A 23,103-nucleotide genomic window follows, 5' to 3' on the forward strand; every position below is an offset into this window, starting at 1 on the left:
TATTTTCGTCATTGTAAACAGCTGACTTTGTCTCTGCTCTCCGCTCTGTATCCCGTACACCTTCGTAAGGATGCATTTAGAGCTCACTGTTGCCAAAACACACTTCCTCCTTTCTCATTTAAACCTGCCCCACCTAAATTTCATCTTATTTTTAAAAGTTAGCTTATATTTTACCCTGCCCCAACACAGGAACACAGAGAGAGACAGAGACAGAGACAGAGACAGAGACAGACAGAGAGGGGATAGTAATGTACTCACCTCATTTGAAAGCTGAGGAAGGAATTGCTGTTCCCTGAATTAAAAGGAGTGGGGGGAGGGGTGAGAACAAGGTTAGTTATGTACATGATCACTTGCCAAAATTGCAAATTGAAACCTAACCAAACCTTTATTGTTGCCACAATCTATGTACATGTATATGAAGGCAGAAAAAAAGCTTCAAGTTTTATTATTTTTAAAACAAATCTTTCCTGTAAATTAAAACACAGAAGAGTACAGAGGGAGAAATGTGGAAATATCTCTAAATATCAGCATCTAGATATAAACATTACACCCTTTATTCTCTCTCCCTCTGCCCTTAGTTTATGTCAGAGCTGCTATGTCGGGATCTGAGTGAAGGATACATAGAATTGTTTGTGCTTTTTATCTAAGTCAGGGTGGGTATGGCTGGCTCAGAAACAGAACAATAGACTAGTTTAGGATCCATGAAATGATGTAAATGGGTGGCAATATTAACAGGAAAGGATGTCAATCAATGATAAACGTTGACTTTTCAGGTTAAATGGTGATGATATAACGGACTACTAATGTGGAGAGAAAGACAGAGTCTTCCCTCATTTCCTATGCCTATGTGAACTCTACTTAGAGCAACAGGTGGAAGGAAAAGAACAAAAGTAACTAACAGAAACATGACTGACAAGTGTTAACCCCGTAGGTGTAGTGATACATGATAATACATAATATGAAAAATATCAAAGCATAAAATAAAATACTAAGAAATTTAAAACATAAATTACTTTATAATAAGAATCAATGGGGAGGGGCCAGCAGACAGTTAAAACTCAAGAAATAAGAGGTGGAATTTGAGGTCTGCCATTTTATCATGTACAGTGCACTTTTATGACTCTCAAAATGTCATTTTTCCCTCCAAGGAGTCTCAGGACTATTTAATTTCTCTTTCTTTTATTTTGGACAAAGACTCATGTAGACCAGACTGGTCTGGAACTTGCTCTGTAGCACAGCCTGCTCTCAGACTGGTAATTCCATTTCATTAGGCAGCCTGACTGTTGGATTGCAGCCATGTGGACCACGCCTGGCTAGGACTAGTTAATCTTGGCAGTTAATGCCACTTGGAGTTTATCGTGGTACGTTTATAAAGTGAACTCTTCGGATAAATTAACGTTTATCCGTGAAGTGGTTATGCATTTATATGTATGTGTTTATGTTATATGTACATTTACATTTGGAAAACACACACAGTACAGTTTCTCTTCAGATGTTAACCGTCCTGCTTTTTAACATTACCTGGAAGAAAGAGACTACTCGCTATGACAAAGCTCTGGGAAGGCGATTAACACTGCATGTTTGATCTTTCGATTAACACTGCATGTTTGATCTTTGAACTGACTTTGATCTTGCCCCTCACTATTTAAGCCCATGGTTACTTTGTGGGATGGGTTGGACTATTATCTTCAATTCTTCCTCTCATGGTGAGGACCACTTCTCACTTCTCCATCAGTTCTTTCACCTGAAACCAAATTTCACTCCCATTAACTGACCTCAAATGCTTCCTAAGACTCTGTAAACCCCTTTCAGGCAGAAATTAAAGTCTTTTATCTTTCCAAACCATGTATATTTAGTACCTGGATTCTTGCCTCAAATGTTCTAAGAATTTAACAAATGAAGTATTGGTTGAGCTAATTAATTATAAGGAAAAATACTAGATAGGGTGTGTTTCCCAAGCTTTTAATTGTCTGTTCCACTGGAATACCTAGAGAATGCAGTTTCCTGAGATCCAGAATCTTAGTTAATATTGCTTCTGAGAGGGGTGCAACATTTTGATCATATCAAAACAGCAACTTTAGCCGGGCGTGGTGGCGCACGCCTTTAATCCCAGCACTCGGGAGGCAGAGGCAGGAGGATTTCTGAGTTCGAGGCCAGCCTGGTCTACAGAGTGAGTTCCAGGACAGCCAGGGCTATACAGAGAAACCCTGTCTCAAAAAACCAAAAAAAAAAAAAAAACCAGCAACTTTGTCTTTTACTAATAGCCACACATAAAATTCCATTTGTTAAATGAAAAGAAATGGTTTATCCAAGTGTTCTAACTAAGGCACAGTATAGAACTTTTACATGATTTATTTTTTGATAGTTAGTGTGTGCAGTTCCCAGATGTTAGGAGATGTTGAATGAGGAACAAGATTATGAAGTAAATGTGCAGATGTTCAAGTAGAAGCTTAGTACTCGCCCAAGCCTATGGCACTCAAGTTGCCTTTTCTTAGCCAGTGGCTATTTCTGCAGTGGATAAATACGGCCTGAATACGTGAAAATACTTGTACTCCTGAATTAAATTACCTCAGGACATTGAGAGCTAGCAGATTAGTCCAAAAGAGAACTAAATAAGCCAGTAATGAGAAACACAACTTTTTAAAAGGGCCAATGTTCAAGTTCATGTGTACTTGAGCATCCTAAAGCAGTGTTTGGTCTTCATCCTACAAATGCAGAATCTGGGTCACAATCATACAAGGCCACTGCTTGAGGAAAAAGGAGAAAGAGGAAGGAAGGGAGGAAGGGAGGAAGAAGGAAGGAAGGAAGGAAGAAAGGAAGGAAGGAAAGAAGGAAGGAAGGAAGGAAGGAAGGAAGGAAGGAAGGAAGGAAGGAAGGAAGGAAGGAAGGAAGGAATTGCTGAATATATTATTCACATTTGGAAATCCTATGTCCCCGCCTAAAGAAAGTGCAGCAGGAGAGATGTCCTTTCTTATCAGGTTAGGTCCTTCTAGAATTTATCCTTTTAGAAAATGTCAAGGAGAAGAAGCAAAAATGAGGGGATGAGGTTAGACAGCACAGCCTCCGGATTTAATCTACCATGCATGACTTAAGTTAAAGTAAACAATGGCGCCACAATTCAGGCATCTTTGTGTCAGTGACCACAACATCTACATTCTATTGAGAACCAGGCCAACATGCTACTGAGAAGACAGGCCCTCTTTTTTCAGTCTGGCTTTGTAGAATTGTGACATGGGACCCTTAACCCTGGCAGGAGCAGCCTGTGTATCCGACAAAGTTTCACACTGTTAATACTTATGTAAGCAATTGCAAGCGGCCACATGTCAACCATGCCTGCTACTCTAGGTTGCTTGGAGTAAGTAATCCAGTCAGGGTCAGGGCCTATGAGAACCAGTCCAAGAAGACAGATCTGCGAGTGAGTGTGCACATGATGCACTTCCAAGAGCATGTGTATTGTGAGTGCCAGTACAAATCAAATGACAGAGAATCTTTTTCAGCCTTTCAGTGGGAAAACCACCTCTCCTTCCCTGCCCTGCATCTCCTGGGGACATCACACATGTGTGCTTAGTGAACATTGCAACCCCTCTCCTAGCCACCAGTGATGCTCAGTGCTACTGTGTTGCCCCACGCTTAGTTTATTCACCATACTGCATTCTCTTAAGTGCTCAAAACAAAGGTTCCAGTATGTAAATGGGCATGGTGGTGTCTGAGATTCAGTGTTGGGCTATTTTCACTTAGATGTCCGCATTTTGCTTTGATGAATACTTATAGTTTTAAGAAAAGGGTACTTTGAGCCCTTCTAAATGGAATGCAACTGAATAAATGCCAAATGTACATAATAAAGTATACATCCCCAGATAATGGCGATAGAAGTATAAAAGCAATATTCACTCTGCTTAAGGTTCTGAGTCTATCTGGACTTGCTAATAGGTGGGAGACACATAGCTCTGTCAGAAGTGCTGATCTCAGGAGTGAGCACAATAACTAGAGACCCCAGGCTTCCATGAAAATGCAAAACACTACAAGGCAATCCACTTAGAGTTAGACATTTAAAAAATGTCTTTCAGTGCATAAAATTCACATTGAGAATGTAATTTTACTATGAAGTTACATAGTTTTTAAGGCTTTATGTTTCCATTGTGTTTATTGTTGATTTTTATATTACAGAGCATTTCAAATGTAGCAAAATTAGATGATGCCCCTTATACACTCTTGCCTGTTTTAAGTTATTAATACTTCTTCAGGCATATTTTCGCTAAGCTTACTTTTTTGTCACAAAATATTTTAAGGTAGATTTCAGACATTATTTAACTCATCTGTAAACACTCAGCACGTATTTATAGTTTATGAGGGTTTTTTTTAATATTAGTGCAATACTAAGTCATGCCTCTAGAATTAATAACATCCTAATTAATATCCAGCAATTTCTGATGCCTTGACTGTCTCAACCCTATGACTTCATGAGGATGGCAGCATGGCTCGATCAGTAACGTAGAATACATGTGTACATGGAGAATCCATGCACACAGGAAGAGCTGAGTTGAGATTCCCAGCACCCAACATAAAGCCAGGTGTGGCCAGGATTGAGGAGTAGAAATGCCCTGATCCCTGGAACTTGCCCACCAGCCACCCTAGCCCAGTTGGTGAGCTCCAGGCAATGAGAGGCCATCTCAAAGATAGTATGGTGAATGATGCTAGAAGACATAGAGTGCACATGCAAACATGCATATGAGCATATAAATACACACATATAACAACCACCAATAGCATTTTACAAGGGGATGGAAAGATGCCTCACAGGGTAAGCTTCTTACTATCCAAGGATTAGGACCTAAGTTGGATCTTCAAGATCTAATTAAAAACTGGGCATGGTCATAAACAATTATAACCGTAGTGTTGGAGGGTAAAAACGTGGCTCCTGGAAGCTGCCTGGACAGTTAGCCCAGCCAAAATGGTGAGCTCCAGGCTCATCAAAAGACATATCTCAAAAATTAGAAAGGAAGTAGGAAGTAGTAGAATAAGACCCTCATGCCAACCTCGGCCTCTACACACACACACACACACACACATACACACACGAACATACATGTGCACATGCGCCCATGCACATACACATGCATATCCACATTGCATATGCACATGAATGGTCACTCGAGTACAATAAACATATTTTTAATATTTAATTTAATTTTAAAATGTGTTACAGATTATTTTAAATTAGAATTCATATAGGGTTCATGTATTTAGCTATTTATGCTTCTTGTATCTCTTTTATTATATATAAATATTTATATATTTCTTTAGAATCACTTATAATTGATCAGAGGAATTTAAAGAGAAAAACTACTTCTAAAATTAATGCTTTGAGCTTTATTTTTAAATAATTAGTTTGTACATTTTCTACATTTTTAGATTCATGATACTTAATGCTAAAATATGAGAAAAGCAGAGATAGGGAAGATTTTCGTTCTGTGATGAAATAGCCATGAATTAATTTTGTGACCCAAAGGTCCTTATCCTTTGGAGATCAAGCATGCCTGTGTGATGGCAAATTTTAAAGTGCTCTATACTTTGACCTAGCCAAAATATCATTCTAATTATGAATAAATAGTTTGTCAATAAACACTATGTGTGCAATTGTATATCTGTTTTCTTTCACATTTTGAGCTTATGTTTCTGTATCATAAATTCAAACATAAGTATTTTCTGCTGATATAAGTTAAAATGACTAAGTGGTGTGTCCATTCATATAGTCATTGAGTTCAATCGGATATTTTCAAAGCACTGTCCTTTGAAAACTGGTTGGACCATATAGTTATCTCATTTTTAATACTTATTTTGTTATTCTACCAAATTTTCTTGCAACCTAGGTAGGAGAACAGACAAGAATTTCGACTGCACTAGAATTTTAACACTACTATCCTCAATTTAAATTGTGCAGTACTGCTTAAATGCCTCAAGATTTTTCCAGTTCTTTTTATAAACTCCGAATCTTGTGAAATCTTTCCTTTCTTAGGACACAAACGAGTCTGCCAAACAAGAAGATATTTTGGAATCTACGACAGATGCCGCGGAATGGAGCCTAGAAGTTGAGCGTGTACTACCGCAGCTGAAAGTCACGATTAGGACTGACAATAAGGTATCACCGAGAGAGCATGTTTGCTTAAAGAAACTGCCTTCTAAAGTGCTTCAAGGTTGAGATCCCCCAAGACTTGAATAATGGGAGAAGGATGGTAGGGTTCAGTGTCCAGCAAGCTGGCCTGTGTTTTCATGCCTCAGCAACTCCAATATTGAAATTATAAGTATAAGCTGCCTTGCCTGATCTCTGCTTTATTTTGACAAAATTTAACAAATTATTGAATGAATACTGTAATACAATCTGAAAAGAAAAAAGGATCTTCAAAAGGATTTGGAACATACATATGCTGTTTCACTTGGGTTGAGGGATTTTTCTCAATAACTTTCATGTAGTAATTTATTGAAAATCATATTCTCTTGAGATGAACTGGAATTCTGGGCTGATACCAGATGATTGGAATAAAAGATGTTTTAGAACTTGCTGTTTTGCACTATACATGACTGGGAGTTAAAGCCAGGGGCAGGGCCTTCTCCCCAGAAATCCAGCACTCAGCGGGCTAAGGTAAGGGGATCAGGGACTCCAGGCAAATGTTAAGAAGACAGAGGAGTATAGACTAAGACAGGGAAGGATTGGGTGATGGAGAAAGTGAGCGGCTTCTGAGTCAACGTACTGCTCTTTCGGTTTCTGGGTTTTGGGTTGTTTTTTTTTTTTTTTTTTTTTTTTTTTGCCTATGGTATTGTAAATAATGACTTTAGGGTAACCAAAAGCACATAGGAAACTGATGATTTCGTTTTCACTAACATTACTAATAATCCCTGCATAAAGGGCTAAAGAGACATTGAGGTAATAGAACAAAAGGAAGATTTCTTCTTTAGGGGGCTAAACGTAAACTCAGAAATCGGGCCCACAGTTCTACAGATCACTACTGAAAACCATGGTTTTATGTCTATCCTCGAAGTAGGAACTCTACAAAGATTGCTATTTTCTGAGATTCTTGAAAGAATATTCATCCTTTAGATATGTCCCACAACTCTGAGAAGTAGCCTAGACTGTGGCATCTGAGAACAAGATGAAGCTAAATGAGAGACAAGTCTATCAAAATCAGTGGGAGAATCCTGCAGCCTACTAAGTGGTATGTGATAGATCATATTAGAGGTGAATTCCTTGTTTGCAGACCATTTGTAAATCATCTGTTACTAAGAATTTCTCCACTGATTAGATCTCTGCTAGACATCAAAATTTTCAAAAAGTAGTGTGCTTCTTCATTTTTTTTGCAAAAGAAAATGCCATTTCCAGTGCTTTGATTTTTGCCAGAACAAATTCTCTTTATAAAATAAAAATCACTATTGTTGTGATTCCAGATATAATAACATGTTAAAATGAGTGTGTAGTTGCAAAGGGTTTAGTTCTAGAAGAAAGCAAATTTAAGTTGTTTGCTTTCATGCTAAGTAAACTCTTAAAAGCAGACATCTCCCTAAGAACCTAAGGGTTTTATATGTGTATTTAGCTATTTCCCCACACTAGAGTTAACCAAGAAGGAAAGTGGAACCATGGCTGCTAGCACAGGCTGCTTCGCTGAATGAACTGCAGGTTAGAATCTAGAGTAGACCAATTCAGAATCCTGGGCTGTGAAAAATCAGGACAACCAGAATTGTTCTAACTGGGGAAATAAATAATTAACTAATTTAAAATTGGCCACTCACTCCTACCACATGCTGCCAGCTTAGTCTCATGAGGATCCACTGTGCCAAATTATTTATACAATCAAGTATGTGAGTAACATCCCCAAGAGCAGATGTTTTGATTTCTCAGTATTTCTTAGGACGAGAATATTACTTTGAATTTTGATTCTTGGGGTTTTTTTTACATAAAATTCCCCACCTTTATTTTTATTGGTTATTTTATTTACATTTCAAATATTATTCCCTTTCCCAGTTTCCCCTCTGCAAACCCCTCATCCCTACCCCTTCCCCCTGCTTCTCTGAAGATGCTCCCCCACCCACCTACCCACTCCTGCCTCACCACCCTAGCATCTTTCTACTCTGGGGCATCCAGCCTCCACAGGACCAAGGGTCTCCCCTCCCACTGATGCCAGATAAAGGAATCCTCTGCTACATATACAGCTAGAGCCATGGGTCCCTCCATGTGTATTCTTTGGTTGGTGGTTTTGTCCCTGGAAGCTTTGGGAGTACTGGGTGGTTGATATTGTTGTTTATCCTATGGGATTGCAAACCCCTTCAGCTCCTTCAGACCTTTCTCTAGCTCCTCCATTGGGGACCCTGTGCTTAGTCCAACGGTTGGCTGTGAGCATGCACCTCTGTATTTGTAAGGCTCTGGCAGGGTCTCTCGGAAAATAGCCATATCAGGCTCCTTTCTGCATGTACTTCTTGGCAACCACAATATTGTCTGGGTTTGGTGTCTGTATATGGGATGGATTCCCCAGGTGGGACAGTCTCTAGATAGCCTTTCCTTCAGTCTCTGCTCCACTTTTTGTCCCTGTATTTCCTTTAGACAGGAACAATTCTGGATTAATATTTTTGAGGTAGGTGGGTGGGTGGGTCCATGCCAAACCACTTGTTATGGTCTTTACAGGTTCTCTCTCCCCTTTGTTGGGTATTTTGGCTACTGTCATCCCCCTTGGGTTCTGAGAACCTCTTGCTTCCCCTTATGATGGCTACCCCCAGTTCCCCATCCTCCACTGCTGGATACCTCTGTTCAATGTCCTGACCCTCTGTACATCTCCCCTTCTCCTTCCACACATGATCCTGCCCCCTACCCTTTTTCCCTCTTTGGTTAAAACATACTGATAGAAACCATACTTGATTCTTTGTCAGAATTCTTCTCTGGTCATTTGGTCCTTATGGCAGTGTTTCACAGCATCTTTTCCCCCTCTGAGTCTTTCACCTGCACCAAAGGGGAAGAAACATAGCAGTAGAATCAATATTTCTTTAGCTTAAGAAAAACAAAACTATACGCTGATTTAAAAACATTAAGAATAGAAGATGGATTCTCATTTCTCAGAAATTAAGAAGAAAAAAAGGAAAACAGTAAGCTAACTCCATGTGAGTTTTCTTCTCAGATCCCATGTCACTGAGTGCTGCTGCAGTTTCAGGGCACATCCTCCTTTGCCTTGATTCTTGATGCTACCCAATCACAGCCTTCATTTGGCCAACACAGTGACCTGACACTCAGCACAGGCTACATGAGCCATTTACAGGCCCTTCTTATTTCAGTTCACATTTGAGGGAGAAAAAAATATTAAATATTTGGAGAGTCAGTGTGTTTTCCTGGTTATCATGTATTAATATTTGAGTAACTTAGAGATTCTGGGAGACACATAATAAAGGGTCTCATTATTTAAACTCATTATAAATTTATTTAAATGACTTTTATTAGTAAATAAGTTTCATATTTGTCTGCCATGGGTTATGCTTGCTTTTTTTCCTCATTCTTTCTTTCAAGCTAAGTTTATTACTTCTGTGGTTTCTTGCAGGTAATTAAAAAAAATGGAATCCTTTAGTTTGGAATATGTTTTTTACATGTTCCATTTGTGTCTACAATCTTTCTTAATATACTGATTTTTCCTTTGGAAGCCTTTGCATAGTGGTGCAATCAGGTTCTTTTTGCTAAAGTAACTTTTATCTATTATATGGCATGACTTGCTACTCTTGCCTCTTTCCAAAGAATAGAAACTAATTTTAATATTAGCATAAACAAAATAGAATTAGGAAACAGAATATGTGCCAAAAATACAAATAATGTGCTTCGCAACTGAAGACAAAGGTCTCGTTAGATGCTAACTGAATAAAATTAAAAAGCTCAGACTACAAAGGAAATAAGCAATTGAAGAAACAACCTATAGAATTGGGGGGGGGGAATCTGTGCAAGCTATACATCTAACAGAATTATTATCTAGCATCCGTAAAGAACTCCAAAACCTGCCAAAGAAAACACCCTATCAACAAATGACTAATGAGAAGAACAGGCTGTTCCCTAGAGGTGAAGTACAAATGACCAGTGAGCATGAAAAAAATCAATAGTCAGCTATCAGAGAAATGCAAATGAAAACTATCTCATGGCAGTGAGAATGGCCATCATCAAGAAACGATAACAAAAGCTAGCGAGACTGGGGCCTGGTAGGAACCTTGCTCACTGCTGATAGGAATATAAACAAAGGCAACATTATGGAACTCAGCATGAAGGTTCCTCAAAAGAACAAACAAACAAATAAAAAAAACTCATGGTGAGTAGTATTATATGGCCCACCTATGCAGGTCCTGGGCATAATCCTGGAGGATGCTGCTAAGTCATCATGCCACAGAGACACTTGTACATTTGTGTACAGTGTGAGGGCTTTCACTTATACAGGTTATGGAAGCAGTCTAGGTATGTCTCAACAAATGAGTATATATACTTGGTATATATGCATAATATAGTTTTATTCAATCATAAGTAAAATATGGCATTGGCTGGAAAATAGATGCTACTGGAGATATTCAAATTATGAAAAATAGAAAGTAACTCAGACAAATATTGCATGGTGTGACATAGATACATAAAATCATACTGTGCTGGCTGGATGTATGTCCTCTTGATACAAGCCAGAGTCATCTGAGAGGAGAGAACCTCAACTGGCAAATTGCTTCCATACTATCCGGCTGCAGGCAAGCCTGTAGGGCATTTTCTTCATTAGTGATTGAGTCGGGCCACCCCTGCACTAATGGGCCTGAGTTCTATAAGAAAACAGGTTGAGAAAGCCATGAGCAACAAACCAATAAGCAGCACACCTCCATGGTCTCTGCATCAGCACCTACCTCCAGTTCTCTGCCCTGTTTGAGTTTATGTCCTGACTTCCTTTATGATGAATAGTTATAGGGAAGCATAAGCAAAATAAACCCTTTCCTCTCCAAGTTTAGCATGATATAATGACATGGCATCTTATCACAGCAATAGAAACCCTAACTATAGACACACACACACACACACACATACACACACACACACATACACACACACACACATACACACATACATACATACATACATACATACATACATGGGAGTTGCAGAGAAAATGTCTGAGGGAAATAAGGAAATTAGCAGAGGAGGAGGGAGCAGCAGCACAGATGAGGATATGAAGGAGGAATTGAGATGGTCAGAAGAGAACATGATGTACTCTGATAAAAATGTCTTTATGAAAACCATCATTGTGTATAATGAATATACAACAGTAGTTTAAATTCAATTTTGTTTTTAATTATGAGAGAAATATGCAAGTAATGTTTCACAGAAGAACAAGCCAGAAGTGTTCTGTGAATTAGATCCAACACATATTCATTTTCTAGTTGATTTTTGTCCACCTGACAGAACCTGGACACGTCTTGGAAGAGGGAATCTTAATTGGGAAAATGATTTCATAAGATTGGCCTGGCAAATCTGTACGGCAGTTTCTTAATTAATGATTGATGTGGAGGCTCAGCTCATTAGGAGCATTTCCACTCCTAGACTGGTTTTTATTAAGTTGATCATGGTACCTTAATGGAGCAATAGAAAGGTAACTAAAAAGTTGTTACTAGGGAATGGGCTATTGTGACAAGCCTAATGCTACTTTTTAGAAAAATATAGAAAACATTGAGACTTTGGACTAGGACAGCCGTGGAAGGCTGTATGCAGAGCTTAGGGCATCCCAGTAGGAAGAATTTGGAAGACAGTGCAGAGAGTGATGTGGACTACAGAGACCCAGCTCAAGAGTTATTAGAGGAGAATAATAGTAGTATGTGGGCCAGGGGCTGTCCTTTTATAGTTTGCCAGAGAATGTGGCTGCTTTTTGCCCTTGTCTTGAGAATCTGCCTGAAGCTAAACTGAAAAGTTTTGTATTAATTTCACTGGCAGAAATTTTAAGACAGCCTTATATTGACTCTGTCATGTGGTCATCAGCAATCACTCTTATTCAGATGTACAATAACCAGGAGCAAGCCGGGCAAAAAGAAATTAAAAAAATGTATATTTTGAGAAGAACAAGAACTATACTAAATGTAATGTTGGAGCCATGGCTTGTGCTGAAAGACATAGGGAGATGGAATAGAGTGGCATGCTTGGAGTGAGCCCTACCTGGCTAAGTGTGTAACTTGTGAAAAGAAAAGGCGTGTGGAGTTACTGTTCGTAACAGAGCAACAACCAATCAGTTTACACAAATGTGACACAACAGTAGCAACAGTAATCACGTGCAGTCATGATCAGGAGTAAAGGTGTTGTGTGTAGAGTCATTCTCCAAGGTTGACGAATGCTGCAGAGGCCTGGCTTGTGACAGTGGAAGCCCTGTAAAGGCCATGTGTAAAGCTGTTAAAGTGAAGCCTGGACTGTGTTAGAGACCCAAGCCATGGGATAGCTGGCAGAGAGAGATGTGTGGTACAGTCAATGAAGTTCAAATGGCAGAGGCATCTAAGTCTTTTGACATTGGAAATGGAGCTACAGGATTTTGGGTTTGCCCTGCTGGACTTCTGTCTTGCTTTGGTCCAGTATGTTCTCACTATGCCCCAATTCTTTCCTTTTGGAATGGTAATGTATATTCTGTGCCATTGTATGTTAGAAGTATGTAATTTGCTGTTTGATTTTACAGGGGTTTCAATTAAGAAATTACCTTGAATCTCAGAAAAGACTTTGAATTTGGACTTTTAAACTTTATTGAAACTGTGAAAGACAATGGAGGACTTTTGAAGTTAGATTAAATTCATTTTGCATTACAATGTAGCCCCAAGCCTATAGGAAGTGATACATAGTTTGGATGAGAATGGCCCCATATGCTCCTATAGTAGAATGCTTGGTCCCCAGTTGGTGGAACTCTCTGGGAAGGATTAGGAGCTGTGATCTTGTTGGAGGAGCTATGTCACTAGGGTAGCTTTTGAAGCTCCAAAGCCCACACCATTCCCAGTTAGCTCTCTCTTTCTCTCGGCCTTATGTTTGTGGATCAAATAAATATAAGCTATCCACTACCCCTCTGGTACCACGGCTGCCTGCCTGCTTCCAACCTCCTTGCCATAATAGTCATGGACACCCTTTGGAACTGTGAGCCCCAGATTAAATGATTTCTTTTATAAGTTGTCTTGGTCATGGAGTTTTGTCACGGAAATTTTTTAAAAGTAAAAAAATAAGACAGAATATGTAGTCAGTATATTACTACTACTACTGTTGTTGTTGTTGTTGTATTCTTTTACTGTGGGTGCCAAATCTGTATTCAGAAAGATTTGCAGAATGTATGCAGTGATGCTTCTGTCAGGAATATGTAAAAGCATCCACATTATATTCTTGCATGAGTTTAACCAGGTTCGTGTTGTTACCCTTTGCTAAATCTTTCCAGTCACCCCTAGCAACTGTACTCATTATAGAGCACCACTGTAATACTTGGGGTGTACTATTTACTGTGTGCCAGGAACTGATCCTGGCCTGAATGTGCGTTATCTCACTTGACCCTTTCCCACCACTCAGAAATCAAGTACCTTCTACCTCACATGAGGAACTGTAAACAGAAAATTAATTTGCTTATGGAAGTGATGAACATAGTATCTGAATGACAAGGAAGGCATCTGTTTATTCTGGTAAAGACAGTGTAACATATGATTAAAAGCAGACATTACTAAAGCACACAGGATGGCATCAGAGGAACCACACCCTGCTGACCATTACTCTGTACGCTTTTATTCATACAACTGATACTATACTGTTTTCCAAAAATACAACAGTGTATCCAGACATGGTGGAGCAGACCTGGGGAAGCAGAGGCTAGAGGATCTATGTCAGTTTGAGGCCAGCCTGGTCTAAGAGAGAGTTCCAGGAAAGCCAGAGCTATTACATAAAGAAACCCTGTCTATAAATAAATAAATAAATAAATAAATCGTCAATATACATACATACATGTGTGTGTATACACACATACACATATATGTGTGTGTGTGTGTGTAATCATTGCATTGCATTATATGTATTCCCAAACGTTGTTTTAAAATATGGTATCAATGGCCCTTGGCAGTCCTTGCACTTACCATCAACACCCAGCTCATTTCCAGGTGGAAGAGCTAAGGTACCCAAGTTCAACAGGTTGGGATAAGATGGGAAGTGAGGGTAGCATTGTGCAGGAGCTAGGGGTTTGGTATTGTTTGTGTCTTGGTATTGTTGTTCTCCATTTGTATATTTGTTGACCTAAGGTAAATCACTTCTTAAAATCATAAGTCCTATTAGCCTCTATTAGAGGAATTCCTATTCATTTCAAGGTAATGGTGTTTTGTTTGTTTTATAACAACAGAAACCAAGTTAAGTACTAGTAATATTTTTATTCCTCAAAAATAAGGAAAAACAGGAAGTGTGAAATCAGTTTTCAACTAAATTTTACCATAGACTGTTTTCTTCAGTAATGCAGTGCTTATTTCTAAAAGATTGTACATGACAGTGATTTAATATTAGGTATTTAATAGAATGAACAAATGTTCTAATATGCTTCAATGCCCTATGGATATAGTAATTAAAATTTTGATTAATTTCTTAAATAGATTTTTTTTCCAAATTATAATTAAATGTTTCCTGCTTTGTTTTTCAAAGAGATAGCTGGGTAGGTACCTCCTTCATTTTGCCAAAGTGTCTCTAGTAATTACGTAAATCTTCAGATTCATTACAAGGAATTTAGATAAAGCGATTATTTTAAAGGCTTTGGAAATATTACAACATATATTTCTAATTATCTCAAACCTTTGAGTCACTGAACTGCTTTCTACATCCCTTCCTGTTCTCCTGCATCTCAGACTGCCATTGGAAAAAAGAACCTGAAACTTTAAACTTCAACTCCAAGCAGTTGAGTTTTGTGTTAAAGTAAATAAAGCACTCAGGTGTTGCCTTGGGTGACTTACAGCAGGAGACCTTTTGGGAAGAGTCATTGTGCTTAGGATAAAATCACTGCAATAGTTTTGAGCCTTTGGGCTTCTCAGTCACCATGAGAGCTAAAACCTAAGAGGGAAAAGAGAAGCCTTCATTAATCAGCAGGTAGAATTCCATTTAAATGAACCTGGAGGGACCACAGAATTACTATATTGGATCTCAGTCTCTTCAAATTGGAAGCCAAGTTCTGCAGAAAGTTACAGGAGTAGGCTTTCTCTTTTTATTATTGCAGACAAATTTGTACCTGGGAGCAATGGAGAGCAGGTCTCCCATTCCAAAGCAATAGAGAGACTAGCTGGCTTTGCCCTGTCCTGTCACTGCATTTGGATACAGCATGAGAAGGTGTTAGCAAAAGTTAACATTTCTAAATATTTATGTATTGTTATAGTTTGGGAATAAGAACATTTCTTAAGACATTCTCTAGTTTTGGGGTAGGAAATATTATTAATAATCTTACATTCACAAGCCAAGAGATATAATGTATTCTGTATGCTGGAATACAGGAATGAATTTTATGTACATGATCATTATTAAAATGGAATTCTGCCTGTTACTTGCATAATGGAAAAACTACATTTATAATTCTTAGAGATTTTCTGGTAGACCTTCTATTAAAAATATTCATGTAATTTAAAGAAAAATAAGACACCCAATTCTAAAAGTCAGCTTTTACAATTATAGCAACAAATGTAAATACAGGTGGCAATAAGTTGATCTCCATGAGGCTCCATGCAGGAGTAATAGCTCCAATTACTGTCACAAATGTTTGTAATTGTATCTATTGCTGCCAGACAATAAATGCTTTTTAATATAACAGGGCCATAAATGTACATGCTGCTGTTGTTTAAACAAAATACAATTTTCAGTAAATTTATCCTTGAAACACCTGCTATAATCAAAAAGAGGTGAATGCTATCAAAATAAACTGCCTGAATTAACTAGACACACATACATTTTTAGAACAGCCTGCATGATTACTCAACTGCCACATTATCTCAGAACGAGGGAAAATACTCGCTGATGGACGTTTATAGCTAGCATTCTTCAAAAGAGATTGCACAAAGCAGCTATTCTTTGGGACCGTTGTATTATTTCAAGCAAGATGTTATTTTGTGGACTGGAAGTTGTATCTGCAAGGTCAGCTGTTTGCTTTTGGTTGTGTATTTGCTTTGTTGCATGTGGATCATGAATAGATACCAGATGGTGAGAAAGGTTCTTGTGCTTAAAATTATACTGAGTAATACAGCAAACGAGTGGCGACCAAGTCAGTCTCCCTAATCAAAGTCAAGATCATCAGTACTTCTGTCATCGTCCTGTTGAGGGCTCTGGCTATTGTTGAAGCATGGCTGATGATGCCTTCCTCTCTGTTTACCCTGACTGTGATAAGTGTTTAAACTAGAACTAGTAAAGGGCACATGGATCACACATTAAAAGAGATGAAAGAATTTTTTGACTTAGTGATTACCATTAGCTGTAACTAAAGAGCATCAGCTGTGGTGGCTGATTACAAGGAAATGACCAGTGGAAACAGCACGCTTTGTTAATACTGCAGAGGCAAGAAACCAATGCCTCACTGCCCGCAGACCTCAAACAGACACCTGTGATTGAGAGTGGTGAATTAATATATATTGATTATAATTAAAATGTCTAGACTGCCTAAATATTTCATTATTGTAAAGTATGATTTAATGTTTCCCTTGAATCGCTTAATATAAAATATGAATTGAAGCAGAAACCATTTGTCACATGGACCTTCATGCAAAATGTAGTTTTTATTGGCTTGACTCATTTTTTCCAATCCAATGTTAGAGTCATTCTCACTATTACTGTGTTTTATTTGAAATTTCTTAGTATTTGAGCAAAACTTTATCCCCATGGCTTTTGTTCCATTATTTTTGCCTGTTTCTTTATACTAAAGAAATGACATATGTTTCTTGGTTCTTTAAAAATGTAGAAGATAACCGTTTTTTGTTTGCTTGCTGGAAGGATGTTGAACATCATTCTGAGATCTAAGTTTTGATCATCAGATTCTTAAGTTTACGTGGAACTGTTGTTGGAACCTTGACACAAAAATAAGAGTCACCTGAGAAAAGAGAGTCTCAATGGATTACCCACATTAGATTGGGCTGTAGCCAAGTCTATGAAGAATTGTCTTGATTGTTGGTTGATGTGGGAGGGCCCAGGCCACTTTGGGCAGTGGGACTCTGGGGAAGTTGGTTATGGGTTGTGGAAGAAAGCTATCTAAACTCAAACCTTCCTCCATGCTTTCTGCTTCAGTTCTTGCCTGGGTTCCTGCCCTGACTTCTGTCTGTGATGAACTGTGACCTAGAACTGTAGGATGAAATGAGCCTTCTCCTCCCTGAGGTGCATCTGGTTATGACGTTTATCATAGCAGACAAACATACAGGAACAAGTGTCAAGTGTATTCATCAGTTCTCCACATTAGTTACTTAGTATCACACAAGTGCTCATTTCTAACGACCTGTGAGTACTTGCTTTGTGAGATCTCTTCCCTGTCCTTGTCTTTATGAAGCCTGCGAGCCTTCAACAAGGTCTGTGTAGTCATATAAGAGGCGTGTATAGTGGGATAGCCATTGTAACAGGTCTTAGTTAACACAGGAAAGCTCCTTAGTAGCTCATGGTAGTCGGTAGTGGTAACCTCTGTGCACAGTTCGAGTGTGATTCTTTAACAAGTTATTACCTTTAGACACTCTGGATCTCTAGTTTGAATTCAATTATAGGCAGGTGTGAAGTTGTGTACAAGGTTGGTTGTTTCTCTACAATGAAAAGAATATCTGCAAAAAGAGGAATTTCTCAAAAAAATGTCTTTACTGATGTTATTATTCTCTCACACACACCCCAAAGCAAATTAACTACAATATACATTTCACTTGTGTATAACAATTGCCTCCTGTCCCACAGAATATGTGTTCAGAGGTTGCTAGTGGACACTTCTGCCTTGCCACGGGTCTGAAATCAGTGAAAACTTCCTACCATGGATTAAAACTAGGAGTCAAAAGAAAACTTTCTCTCTCTCTCATTTTTAAATTTAATTTGTTTTTTACTTATATCTAAATCCTGCTCATCTCCCAAGTCACCCTTCCCACAATCCTCCCTCCCCTTCCCTTCTGAGTGGGTTGGGGCCCCTTGGGTATCCTCTCACCCTGGAACTTAGAGATCTCTTAAGTTGATTTTTCTTTAAGTCATTCGTCAAATTGGTGAGAAGCTGAATGATGCAATAGCTTATTCCACTTAACATAATGTCCTCTATTCCATGCAGATGCTAAATCCCCATTCTTGTTAATGCTACAAAACAGTCTGTGGTGATTATGCACATTCTCTTTATGCGTTGCTCCAATTTCTGTATTCCCCCGACATGTGCCCCATTCAATTTCATGCTCTATTTTTTAAGAACTCAACTGAGTCCAACTAATAGTGGATTATATACATATGGCTTTGGGGACACCCCTAAAGAAAACTGATCTTCTTCCTCTAGAAGCCATCGGCTGTCAGTACCTACTGTGCTAGGGGTAGAGGCTTCCTTGCCCTCCGCATCCATGCCAGGATGCTGTGCATGCCAGGATGCTGCCTGACTTGATTGTGTGCAGATATTGTTTAGGCAACTGCTGCTGCCATGTGTGTCCACTGTACATAGAACATGCATGCCACAATGTGCACTGAGAGGTGAAAGGTCAACTTCGTGGGGTTAATTTTCTCCATCCACCATTATATGAATTGCACAAATCAACCATAGGTCATTAGGCTTGCTTGCATAGCAAGAACCTTTACCCACTGAGCTATTGTGCTGGTTTGATAGATTTCATTTGATCATGTTGAGGTGTGTGTGTGTGTGTACATAAATACATACATGCAAACATATTTAAATATACATGCTTTGAGACCAAGACCTACTCTGAACCTGGAGCTCACAATTTCCGCTAGGCTGGCTGGCCAGTGTGCCAGTGTGTCTTCACTCACACACCCCCAACCCCAACACTGGAGTTACAGGTCAGTGCCTATGTGCTCAGCATTGGCAGAGACTCCTAGCTTAGATACTCATGCTTGATAGCAAGCGCTTTCCAACTGAGTCAGCTCCCCGACCTATTATACTTTATATTTTATTGTGATTTGTTTATATTTGATAAACTGCTTGTTCACATTAAAGTTCTTTTCCTTATTTTATTGAACTTTCCAATTTTTGTGTATTCATTAAGCCTTCTTTAAAGTCATCATTTGTAATCATTTTTTCAAACAAGTCATCCGGATGTTTTCACTGCTTAGGCCTGTGGCAAGGCACAAGCGTTTTAGGGTCCATTGCTAGAAAGTTAATTGTGTTCCATTGGAGACATGGTTTATCCTTCTTTATCATTTTGTTGTATATATGTTATTTGTGTATCAGATCTGTTCACCCTGTCAATTCATTAGAGGGCTGTTATAGCAAAAGGTTTTTTCTCCTAGCAGTATGTCCTGATATCAGTTGTGTATGGTACATTGACTTATGTCTAACAAGGGCATGGTAGTACACTCAGTGAATATATTCTTCAGGTGTAATCTATATCGGCAATGCCTATATGTATCTAAGTGGCCTCCAGTGCAGGAGTATGCAGTATTGTGTGTCCTGCTAAGATGTTCCTGCCTTGGATGGGGTAGGTCACCAGTGGTCTCTGAATAATACGCAAGCAGTGAGGCCAGGATCTCCATCACTTTCTGAAGGCTGCACAGAGGAAGAGTGGCACAGACAGGTTCAGGTGGTCTTGATATAGGAGGTTCAATACCAAACATTAGGCCACCTATTAGATTAGTGTATGCACACTGAGTAGAAGATCAGGCCACCCTGGTGCCTTGGCAGATACAGTGTTCCTGACAGCAGGAACCAGATTTTTGTTGGTGTTTGTCGGCCCCTTGCTCTGGACCTCACTAATGGCTTAGGAGGAGGAAGCCACCTGCTGCTTACCCAGGGCTGCAGCCGTGCTTCTTCGAAGGTAGAGTTATACTTGCTTCGCAGTACCTCCCTGAGTCTAGCTCTCCTAAGTAGCCCTCAAGCATTCTTATAGAATAGCACTTTTCTTTTTTTTTAGTCCTTTTCTGTTGAGGAAAGTGTGTCAAGAGCTCCCCTAGCCACCTTGCTGATATCACCTTTCATTTAAGTTATTAATTTTTTAGTGTGAAACCAACCTTGTATCTTGAAATATATTCAGAGTAAACATAAGTTGTTATTTTATCTTTTCATCACTAGCTACATTTGATTTGCTAATATATTTTGTCTAGTATATTTTTTAATTCTTTTTAAAAGGTATAAAAAGTATTAATCTATGATTTGTTGATTGGTTGGTGTTGGCTCTAGAAACCTTTGTCAAGTTTTAAGGTATTGATTGCTGTATGGGCCTCATGAAACAAATTGATGCTTTCTCTTCACCTCCCTTCCTCCGCCCCACTTCCTTACTCCTCTTCCCCCTTTCCACCCTCCCTTCTTTCTACATGGTGGTAGACTTGTACAAGATTGTTCTTTCCTATTTAATTAAATGTTTGAGAAAATTCACTGATCAAGCCATCTGAGTCTGGATATTTCCTAATGAGAATGGTTTTTTATTGTATTTGCTGATCCTGTGAACATTTTAAATTCATTTTATGGCATAAGCTCTTGAAAATTTTCAAACATTAAGACCTATGTTAGTTAACTTTGTCTTATAATAACAGAAGTATAATAGCCAGCTTATATAGAGAAAGGTTTGTTTGGGTTATAGCCCAGGAGCTTTCCCTTGGCCCTGTTGCTGTTAGCAGGCAGCATATTATGTTTTACTTTTGTTCTAGAAGTGTGGTAAACAGCTCATCTCATGGCAGGAGCATGGGAAACAGAACAGGCTGGGATTCCAGTGTCCTTCTCAAGAGCCTGCGCACAACAAATATCTCTCACGAGGCCCCACTGAAAGTTTCTTTCCCTTCCTAACACCTCCTAGAAATGAAGCCCTACAGCTTGAAACACTTAGACTCTAAAGTTTAGAAACTATTAAAATCCAAATTTTACTAATCAGATTAAAGTCATCCTTACCCCTTGTCCTCTTGTCCTTATTGGGGATTCTGTGTTTTGATACTTTTGTATAGGTTTATGCTTGACAATGGATATTTACCTGTGTGACTTGGGGCTTTTACTTAAAAATAACTAAATCTTAATTTCTGCACCTTAGTAGACTCTCTAAGCAAAACATATGTACTGATATTCCAATAGTCTCTAGCATGTTGTTTATATATATTCAATGTTATGCTTATTAGCATTGTAGTTGTAGTCATTAGATTTAAAGAAACCATAGGAGTCATGTGACTATAGAGATCCTATTCTACCTTAAAGCAAAGAGGCAGAGACTCTTCTGACTAGTCAATATGTATATATCTGTATACAGCTATGTGTTTATGTATGCATGTGCCTGGGGTTTTATATGAAGAGACTCCATACGCACAGCAATTATTATAAAGGAAAACATTTAATTGGGACTGGCTTACACTTCAAGGGTTAAGTCCATTATCATCATGGCAGGCAGCTTGCAGGCAGACATGGTGCTGGAGAAGTAGCTGAGAGTTCTATATCTGGATCCTCAGGCAGTAGGAAGTGACAGTGACACACTAGCCAGGCTTGAGCTTCTTCGACCTCCCCTAGTGACACACCTTCTCCAACAGAGCCTTCTCCTAATAGAGCCACTCCCTAAGGGTCTATGGGGACTATTTTTATTCAAACCACCACAGTATGTATGCATGTATGCATGCATGCATGTATGTATGTATGTATGCATGCATGCATGTATGTATGTATGTATGCATGCATGCATGCATGTATGTGTGATACATGTGTATATACATATATTATGCATGTGTATATCTATATTTTATATTATATATGCATATGCATGTGCATATGAGTGCATTGTATTATATGTGTGTATATATAATACATATGAATGTATGTGCATGTATTGGGTACATACATGTATATAAGTGTATATTATATGTATGTATGTATACACATGTGTATAGTCACACATATCTACTGAAGCTCATTTTTTTGTACAAAAGTTCCATAATCTGTCTGGGTAAATTGTACTTTTGTTTTAAAGATAGTCCTTGCAGGGTTTTTCATCTGGAGCAGATTAGAAGCAACAAGATTGCCTGATGTCTATACTTTAGTGAAATAAACAGGAAAATGATTTCCATCAGTGTGCATGTTCGAATAGGGAGTCCTCAAGATCTCTTTTTTTTCTTATGGAAATTGGGGCACAGGGTAAGATGTAAAGGGAATCTGTTGGTGACAGAAAGGGACATTTGGTTTCCTTTTCAGTTAACAATAAACTGTGAAAATCAAACAACCTCAGTTTGTTCCCCAGCCTGTGAGTTGGAGGACAGGATTTCTTCTCTTACACACTACAGTAACCATGAAAGCTTCCAGAGAAATGCTGAATTGAAACCAAGCCTTAATGGGGAAAATAAGATTAACTGTCTAAAATAAGAGCTCTAATACAGACTTTTATATTTATTAAAATGCAACTGCAAAGCAGCATTGCACTGAGATTTTGCTGGTAATTATCCATAGTGGAGCTGGGACAGGGACGGGGAGGACAGAAGAGAAAGGAAGGCAGAGGGCAGAACAGAGGACCCATTGTTGTCCTTGGGAAGTAGTGATTCTCGCTAGAGCAGCGGCCTTGGGCCCTGCTCCTGCTTTGAAGAAGCAAGCACTTCAGTAGAACCTGTGAGCGTGCTGGCTCTTCTGTGTGGGGCCGTGGCTTTCCCACACACCTACAAGAATACATCCCAGCACACAGAAGGATCCTCTGCTTTGGCTTCTGTGCAATGAGTTTAGTTTTGTTTTGTTTTTTTAGTACTGTGTCTGTCTGTGAGTAAGGAAGCCCAGACTGGATTTAAGATGGAAAGGGGGGGTCTAACATTTTATAAGTTATATGTTAATGAAACTTACATGTAGTTATACAGCCAGCCCTAACTCATCATGGTCTAATCTTTGCCTCCTTTCCCCGACAGTTTCAGAGAAACCTCCCCCAACCCCCACAAAAAGAAAAAGAAATTAAACTAAATCTACATGTGCAAAAGATATCAGT

At 38.8% G+C, this 23,103-nt stretch overlaps 1 protein-coding gene across 2 annotated transcripts in view; it reads left to right on the forward strand.

Annotated features, from left to right (window-relative positions):
- The window catches only part of Ift57 (intraflagellar transport 57), a 59,328-nt gene that overhangs the window by 25,987 nt on the left and 10,238 nt on the right, over nt 1-23,103 (forward strand). For both annotated transcript variants that reach the window (XM_085832200.1, XM_021184843.3), the window contains exon 6: nt 6,017-6,139. In XM_085832200.1, coding sequence (XP_085688326.1) covers nt 6,017-6,139 — 123 coding nt within the window. The remainder of the gene's footprint in view (nt 1-6,016; nt 6,140-23,103) is intronic.

The sequence above is a fragment of the Mus caroli genome, unplaced genomic scaffold, assembly GCF_978045245.1.
Source record: "Mus caroli unplaced genomic scaffold, Mus_caroli_1 scaffold_17, whole genome shotgun sequence".
Taxonomy (NCBI): Eukaryota; Metazoa; Chordata; class Mammalia; order Rodentia; family Muridae; genus Mus; species Mus caroli.